This window comes from Salminus brasiliensis, chromosome 20 (genome assembly GCF_030463535.1).
Source record: "Salminus brasiliensis chromosome 20, fSalBra1.hap2, whole genome shotgun sequence".
NCBI lineage: Eukaryota > Metazoa > Chordata > Actinopteri > Characiformes > Bryconidae > Salminus > Salminus brasiliensis.
Genome location: NC_132897.1, coordinates 12,040,191 through 12,048,259, shown reverse-complemented (window position 1 = coordinate 12,048,259; position 8,069 = coordinate 12,040,191). Strand labels below are relative to the sequence as shown.

The following is an 8,069-nucleotide window of genomic DNA, read 5'->3' as shown; positions in this document are numbered from 1 at the left end:
TCTTTCAGAGTCGTCCTTCTCCCCCCTGCCACCCCAAAACTCACACAGCATTGACACACACACACACACACACACACACACACACACACACACACACCTTCACGTTGTTACTCTACTTTAACAGCAACTTAGCCTGGGTCTGTCCAATCACACCATTAATTTCAAAATCAAGCAAAAACCTCCATTAAACCTCCCTTAAACCTTAGTAACTATTACGACCCTAAAAGTAAAGGTAGGGACTACCCTTTAAGCCTCAGTCATATAGCAGTGGGAAAATGTACAGAATCTTTAAAAGACTCTCTTTACCGCCCCCCCCATTCAGTGTACAGTGCAGGAGAAGGATCTTATTTCTGAGAGAGTCCTGGAGTCAAAAGGTCCCTTGCAATCTCAGTCGTTTGGTTTGGCAAGAAAATCAAAATGAAGAATGAGCCTCGACATGTGATTTATTCATTTGTTCTTAGATGAACTCAGGACAGTGATCACTGTCCAAAGGCAAATCCAGTGTCTAGTTTTAATGCATTTAGTCCTGGGAGTTAAACAACAGTGCCCTCTGCTGGCAGAGGGAACAATGCAGAACAGTAAAGTACTGCTACAGCCTTTATTTTTAAAGTCAGCATATTTTTTCCACAAAAGAATAGAGCAGAGAACATAGGAACTACAAGAACGTCCGCAGAAAATAATATTATACAATTACCAGCATTGCTTCATTATGAAGTCTCTTATTCCTTAACATTTACTATTCCTGCTAAGGAATACCAGACTTTATAGAGCACAAGATGATAATAAAAAGTAGCAGATAATGCAAACGCAGTCTGTTGTTGTCCCCAAACATCTGGGTGAGATCTGAACATGCACAGGCAAGACTGTACCACTTATTTTACCAGGTGTTCACTCGGCTAGTCAGTCGCTTCTGTTGTGTTTCTGGAGGAGAGAAGATTTGGAGAGAAGCTTTTGAAAAGCCACATAACTAAATACTGAATACTGAACAATGCATAGATAAACGTTAGCTGTCCTTACTTTGGTTCTGGAATAGGACATGGATCTGTTCAAAAAAAGAGAAAGAAATCAAACTGTCATTTACAGTAGCTCCATAAAGAGTAAAAGATTGCTAAAGCTGTAGTAAGACACTGGAACCCATCTGTAAACATTGAAATTTGCAGCACAGGTCAAGGTTCAGATTGCCTTTTTAACCTGACAGAGAGTCAGCTGTCACCTTCCCATCCAGACATGATAACCACTGCGTAGAAATATCAGAGCTGATCTCATTTCAGCTTAAAAACCTCCACTTCCACCGTACTGTGTTCCGAGCCTGGAACGGGTTTATATTTGCTCTGTAAATATCACAAGGCCTGTGGTCAATCGGACCTCACTCATTCCGGTCTAATGTCTTATTTACTTTGCCTTTCTCCTCTACACGGCTTCAGACATACCCAGAATGGCTGGTATAACGATGGATTCTGCAGAAAAGCCCAAAGACAAAGCGTACTTTCTGAATTTATCCTCCAACTCTGGCCTGAGGGTCGGGGTTCGACCTAAAGGACAAATATGGAGAGATTAAGTTCAGTCAGGTTAAATGTTTGAAAGAAGCACATTTAAATTCAGTTGACAGATATAGTGATTTAATAAATGGAGGAAATTAAAGAAAAGCACATTAAAGAACTAATAAAAAGCTAAAGCAAAAAAAAAAGAGCAAAGGTATACGTTTGAAACATGATTCTTTGGACAAGGTAAGCAAGATTAGTTTAAGTATGCAGATGGAAACAATGGTTCATGACCGAAAGCATACCACATCTGTCAAACATTTTTACTGATTAATGTACAGTAGAGGGTAAAAGGGTTTAATTTCAAATGGACATATGAATGAGCCTCATTTACTCACCATAGAGAGCCACCTGTGTGTACTCTTTATCCATCTTCTTGTATTTCAGGACCACTCCATACTCAGTGTAGTTGGTCTCCACCATTGTGATGTCTTTTATTATCTTGTGTCCTTGTAGCAGAGAGAACCACATGATGAGTTCCATTTAGGAAAAGTCTCTTACAGAATTTACATTCTTATAAAGTCTGTGTAGCACCTGCCTGCATCCTATGTGGTGACTTAGAGATATTGATATATAAAGATATTTTATGAAAACTGACCAGGGATCCAAAATTACTTGGAAAATCTAGACATATTAACTCACACTGAAATTCCCTTAATCTGTCTCCTACAGTTACTGCAGATTTTGGAGATACAAAGTTCTGACAGTGACAAAATGCTGAACACCACTCATTCAAGAGGCATCTGAATATGTCTGTAGGCTGTTTTTGTCACTTGTAGAAGCAAAACCTCTTCTTATGTCCGAAACAGCAAAATGACAAAAAAAAACAGCAAAAAAAAAAAAAAAAAAAAAGACAAAAATGGGGATATGAGGTTTATTGAAAAGCATACATTCAGTTCTGTGTCCAGTCCTTTGACTTGCACTGTATACACAGATGTCTGCACTGTGTGTAATTCTATGCAAAGATCATTTCGTTCCACTGATAAGGTCACCCTAGCTACTCTGATTTGCAACATATGACTTCAGAGTTACTGGTGCTGTTTAACAAAAGAGCGGTTTTCCACAGTCTGCCCTTTGCTCAGAGTTAACCCTCTGATCAGTGTGCTTCTAGGCTCTCTTTCTACTGTTCACATGTTTGTGTGTGTGTGTGTGTGTGTGTGTATGAAGAAGCATGGTTACACAAGAACAGAGAAAGCTGGACTTACTTTGGCTGAAATAAGTGAACAGTCCAGGAACATCAGTCTTCTCATACTCGTAAAAACTGGGTAAGCATTTCTTTGGCCTGAGTGTAGGAATAAGGAACCATTGATTGATCAAACAGAAACAAACTGAATTGGAGGACATATTATGAATAAATATTTACACAGAAACCTATTATCTCCAAAATGGCAACTTAAAATGAGAAGGAAAACACCTTTGTAATATTCAATAGAGGACAGCGTAAAAAGAGTTTACTCCAAGTATCTTGAGTATTGCTATTGGTTCATTTGTCATGAAATTTGGACAAAATGTAAAAAAACTGCCAGATTTAAATTATGTCAAATGAAATAAAAAAACAGCGAAATTAAGAGATAGCTTAGGTGTGAAACACAACAGTAAGCATGATAGCTGGTAGCATTTAATCCCTCTACCAATATGAACGGTAAGAGCAGGACGCACTGTACCCAGTCATAGTCCACATGGAGAGGTTGGCACTTCCATTTTCTGTAGCAACCAGGAGACCCTTGGAGATCAGCAGTCTGTTTTTATATTTGATAAATGCTGGATTTTCGTAGGCCATGCCAACACGATACCATTCACCTGCAAACTGAAAAAAAGAAGGCAGACAGGTTTAGTTAGAGTCTTTACTTACAATGACATACAAAAAGATTCCGTTCAGTTAAGCTGACTCATCAAAGGCGACTTATTGAATCTTATTACTCTTCTTAAAGGAACAGCTAGTCAAAAAATTGCAAAAATCATTATTCGCCACCTACCCTTAGATGCAGTTGATCTGCCAAGACATGTTCAGTATCTGAAGTTTGCTTCTTTAGTTCAAAATTGGAGATGCTAGGCTAATACTGCTAACAAACACTGGATTTAGACAGTCAACAATCTCTTCATAAATCAATGCCCAAAACCTGACAAACAGACAAATCTATAAGGCTTAGAACACAGTATGCCTTAAGGTTCCATAAGCTGAATGTTAAATACGGATATTGATACGAACGTAACCTTCTGTCTGTACTCTGCATTAATTTCTCCCATATTTGGGCGCGGCCTCTGAAAGCTTATGGATATGGATAGAATGGAGCAGTACGATTGGAAATCGTGGGGGTAGGGTAGGCAACAGTTCAAGTGAAACATGACCACTGCCATATGGATGTGGGGACTTTTACATCGCTGCCTCATGCGTCTTTTACTAAGTAAATACACCATCATGACCTCACCCACCATCACCAAGTTTGTTGTCAAGTGGACATATTGCTTAACATCCACGCCAGCGTAATCTTAAACACAAAAATAAACATTAATGCTTATGGTTTAAATGAAAGGGCTGATTATTTGAGTTAGTATTTTAATTTTAGAATTTAGGTTTAAATAAGATCTGTCCATGGTGTTTTACTAAACACTAAATAATAATAAAAAAAAAAGTTTGGGTAGATTTTCAAACAAATAAAAGATTTGATCCTATCCAAGTGAAATTGGTGACAGTCCAAATGCAGTTTTTGTTAGCAATGTTAGCCTAGCTTTTCCTGTTTTAACTAAAGAAGAGCATATCAGATACCACCCATGTCTTGGCTAATCGATTGAATCTGGTGAAAGTGATAACTTATGTTAATTTGAATTTCCGGCAAAAAAATCCTTTAAATGAATAATTAATGAAAACAAATCTGCACTGTTTCCCTCTTTTCCATTAGGTTTGTTTAACTACATTAGCTTAGGATGTCCAGGCATAAGCATGTCTTTACTGATTGACTCAGTTAATTAATCAAATTTGATGAATCAAAGTTTCTGTTAAGTAAGTAATAAAGTTTGCACCCGGCTTTATGCTCCACAGACAAGACCTTCAATCCAGTCAGCTTTGTTGAATGAAATTAATTAAAACTGAAAGTCTTTAATCATATCTTGATTGCTTCATTTCAAATACATTGTTCTTGCAACAGTTTAGCTCCACCGATTCACACTGAATGTTTCTGCCTGGGCTGCCAATTAGATCAGAGTCCATTTACATATAGCGGCCTTAAAGGCACAGTTTTAAAAACAGGGTGTTCAACTAAGGATAAAGAAAGGTTTGAAAATGGTCATGCAGAAATGCAGTTTTTGGCACATAACCCACACAAATGTCATAAGTGAAGCTCCAAAAAATTAACATAGAATTTCTTTGGAAGTAAAAAAGTATAAGTATTGTTATCTATAATTATATCTGTATATCTGTCAGCTATTTTTAAAAATTAAAATTTGTCTTTTATTAGGCAACTTCTGCTAAGTCATGGTTTTTCAGTGGTCTGAGAAACAGGAAAACTGGAAACAGCTGCTCTGAGCTCACCGTTAAAAAGGAGAGGAGGGGTTGTTGTTGAGAGGTTGTAATTTAGCTTTTTTAAAATTTAACATTTTTGTTTAAAAACGACTTTTTAATTTCATATAGTTGCGATGCCAAATTAGACAAAGGAATACTTCAACACGATTTTAGTTAAATAGCTTAAAAATATTTCAATCACAGGTTCAGAACACAAGAGCTGATAATGCCTTGTGTTACCACATTTACCATGAATATAAAACTGACAAACTCAGTATTTTAAGTGTCATTATTAGGTTATACAACATGTATGACTTTGCAGATGATGCTACAGTTTTAGCATAAACCGTTATATACACTCAGTGTCATGGTTGTGAACATCGGTCACCCAAAACGTTTTAAAAACTGAATTAGAATAAAAAAAAAAAAACACTGACTGTTTTACTTTAACCATTTGAACCATAGGCTTAAATTGAAAATCTATTATTAAATAAGTGCTATACATTATGCATTATACCATATCATTTATTCAGTATCTGCTATGAGACCAACCTGTAACCGGGTCAGAAGTTCAGTACATTTTGGAGGGTCTACTTTTATACTTTTACTTTAGTAAAGGTAAATGTAAACCATACGTCACCTTTACCAGGGAACTTTTTAAATAAATATTATTTGTACCATTACCTAAGTATTAGCATAAGACTTGTACATCTGCCATTTCTAATTGTCCCTAATGAGACAAGACGAGGGCTGAAAAGATCTGACGATGGTAGGTAGCACTGTTTTCTTGATCTTGTCTGTAACCACCATTTAACTAGATAACAATTACAGTTTCTTCACCAATTCTTAACCCTAAACCTAAACATACTAAACATACCTAACCGTAGTGCTGTTCATGATCAACTGAGTTTCACTACACAGTTTGATAGCAACATAAGCATTTGTAAATAAGCCCTGGGGCACCATTAAAACTAATACAGCATGTCGCAATCCTGTGAGCCCATCACTGTTTGTTTTTTAATACAACAACAACTCTGCTGACCTAGATTTAGCTTTTTTACACACACTCAAGCAGTGCTCACACCAGTTTTCATTTAGAAATACATACACATTTTACAGGTATAGCGCATGTATAATGCTCAGGCACCCTCTCAGACAATCACTCCAAGAATACACTAATCTCACACCAAAGCCCACCCTGAGTTCCTTATTTTACTCACCTGCTCCACATCAAAATCCTGCTGAGGCTGAACGTCAGTGTAGTGAAGACAGTGCGTCCACAGCACTATGCTGCACAGAATTGTCACCAACAGAAACATCTTGCACTGTAACCCAGAGAGCAGAGCAAAGTAAAGCTTGTGCAGCCCAGCAAGGACACGGTCAGTGTGAGCAGGCTGTTACAGGGGCTTTATGTATGTAACTCAGGCCAGGCCCCCCCAATGCCAGCATAGTCCCGCAACTGTGGAAATGAAACTCAAGCAACTCCCTAATATGCGTCTAGACAAGCAGTTCTACAGATACAGATCTGAGTCAAAGCCTTCCAGGAACACTCCTTAAATCAGACTAGTGGTTTTACTGCTAAAACACACCACAGTCACCTCCATCCTCCATCAGGTATACAGTGTCGTGGAAAAATTTGGACACTCCTGGTCAAATAGGTGTTACTGTAAATAGTTCAGTTAGCAAAACATTTCTTAAATTTTTTTTTTTTTACATTTTAAAATATTTTAAGCATGTTTACTTTTTAAAAATCAACCTTTTACAGTTTCAAAATATCTATAAAATATATATATTTTTTAAAAAAGGCATGAAGCAAAAGTTTGGGCACCCTTTGGCAAGCTTCACAACTTGCAAATGCCTTTTGTAGATGCAAAGAATCCCCTAAAGGATTGTTTAGGGGATTTCTGTTCTTTCGCTCTTGCAAAAAGCTTCTAGTTTTTTGAGGCATTTTGGTCATTGGACTGTGAAGGCCCTGGCAAAATCTTTAGTTTGTATGTAATGTGTCCATTGTGGATTTTGAGGTGAGTTTAGGGTCATTACCCTACTGTAGAAGCCATCCTCTTTTCTTTCTTATCTTCTTTTTTCTCTGTTTGTTTGCTTTCAGTTGATATTTAATTGAACCCATTCTTTCCTCTACCAGTAATATGGTTTTGTGCCACTGGCTGCAACATAAGCTCTGATTATGATCAATCCACTTTGTGTTTAACAGTTGGAGTTTTTTTGTTTGTCTCAGAACATACCATTGTTCGAAACTAAACTAAAATTGACCAAGGGCTGCCAAAAGTTTTGCATGCCACTCAGACCAGGGCTTTAGCGTAAACCAGTTCAACTGTGTGTTAGAGCAGGGCAGACACAGCTGTGGAATTGGGCATGTCTTGGAACAAGCAACATTATACGCATTATGTCCTGAAACAAGCCATGTCAGCAGAATAAAAAAAATATTCAGACAAACCTAGTACCTAAAAAATATATCAAAACATAAATAAATAATTTATATAAAATAAATAAACAAATAAATAAAATTCAACATACAACAACCTTATAATAAGATTAATTAACATGACTAAAATGTTTTTACTCACCACATTTCACAACATGCTGGTCTCAGACACATTACGCAGAAAGGGATTTCAAGAAGTGAAACCCCACTAAAATGACTGGATTACAGAAACCCACAAACAAACTGTGTAAGATCACAGAAATCCAGCAGAACCATAGAGGTTGGACACACAATCATATGCTCGGAAGAACCACAAAGCTTTCTTTAGACATAGAAGAACCACTTTTGGTTCCCTAAAAAAGAGAGATGTGTGAAAAGAGCTTTTTAAGTTTTAAGAACCTTAACAAAACATAAAAGCTTCTGTACCAATCTGAGCCTTCCCTGGAACTTTACATTAAGTGGAGGTTCTGTACACTTTTAAAAAGATACCCAACACTTAACATCTACAATCTACATCCCATATTTATCTAACTTTAAAAACCTCCACTAAAAGATTTGTAGGGAACTGAAACTGGTTCTTCTATGGAAT

At 37.0% G+C, this 8,069-nt stretch overlaps 1 protein-coding gene across 2 annotated transcripts; it reads right to left on the bottom strand.

Annotated features, from left to right (window-relative positions):
- Positions 1-425: 425 nt before the first annotated feature.
- Positions 426-7,643, bottom strand: lcn15 (lipocalin 15). 2 transcript variants are annotated; one of them, XM_072664743.1, is made up of 8 exons: positions 7,623-7,643; positions 6,261-6,365; positions 3,206-3,348; positions 2,747-2,823; positions 1,880-1,990; positions 1,431-1,532; positions 1,018-1,042; positions 426-921 (listed from the first exon to the last, which is right to left on the bottom strand). In XM_072664743.1, exons 2-8 carry the CDS (start codon positions 6,357-6,359, stop codon positions 897-899), a joined length of 582 nt encoding a protein of 193 aa, XP_072520844.1. In that variant the 5' UTR covers positions 6,360-6,365; positions 7,623-7,643; the 3' UTR covers positions 426-896. The 2 variants fall into 2 exon arrangements, with proteins under 2 accessions (XP_072520844.1, XP_072520843.1); XM_072664742.1 differs by lacking the exon at positions 7,623-7,643 and having other exon boundaries at positions 6,261-6,515.
- Positions 7,644-8,069: the final 426 nt, after the last annotated feature.

What these genes read in the sequence shown, in the direction of transcription:
- lcn15 (XM_072664743.1), bottom strand. Translation starts at nt 6,359, where the DNA reads ATGTTTCTGTTGGTGACAATTCTGTGCAGCATAGTGCTGTGGACGCAC. An exon ending in TCCATGTGGACTATGACTGG is followed by an intron (nt 2,824 to 3,205) that starts GTACAGTGCGTC and finishes TCCTACACTCAG; the next exon opens with GCCAAAGAAATGCTTACCCA. An exon ending in GTTCACTTATTTCAGCCAAA is followed by an intron (nt 1,991 to 2,746) that starts GTAAGTCCAGCT and finishes CTCTGCTACAAG; the next exon opens with GACACAAGATAATAAAAGAC.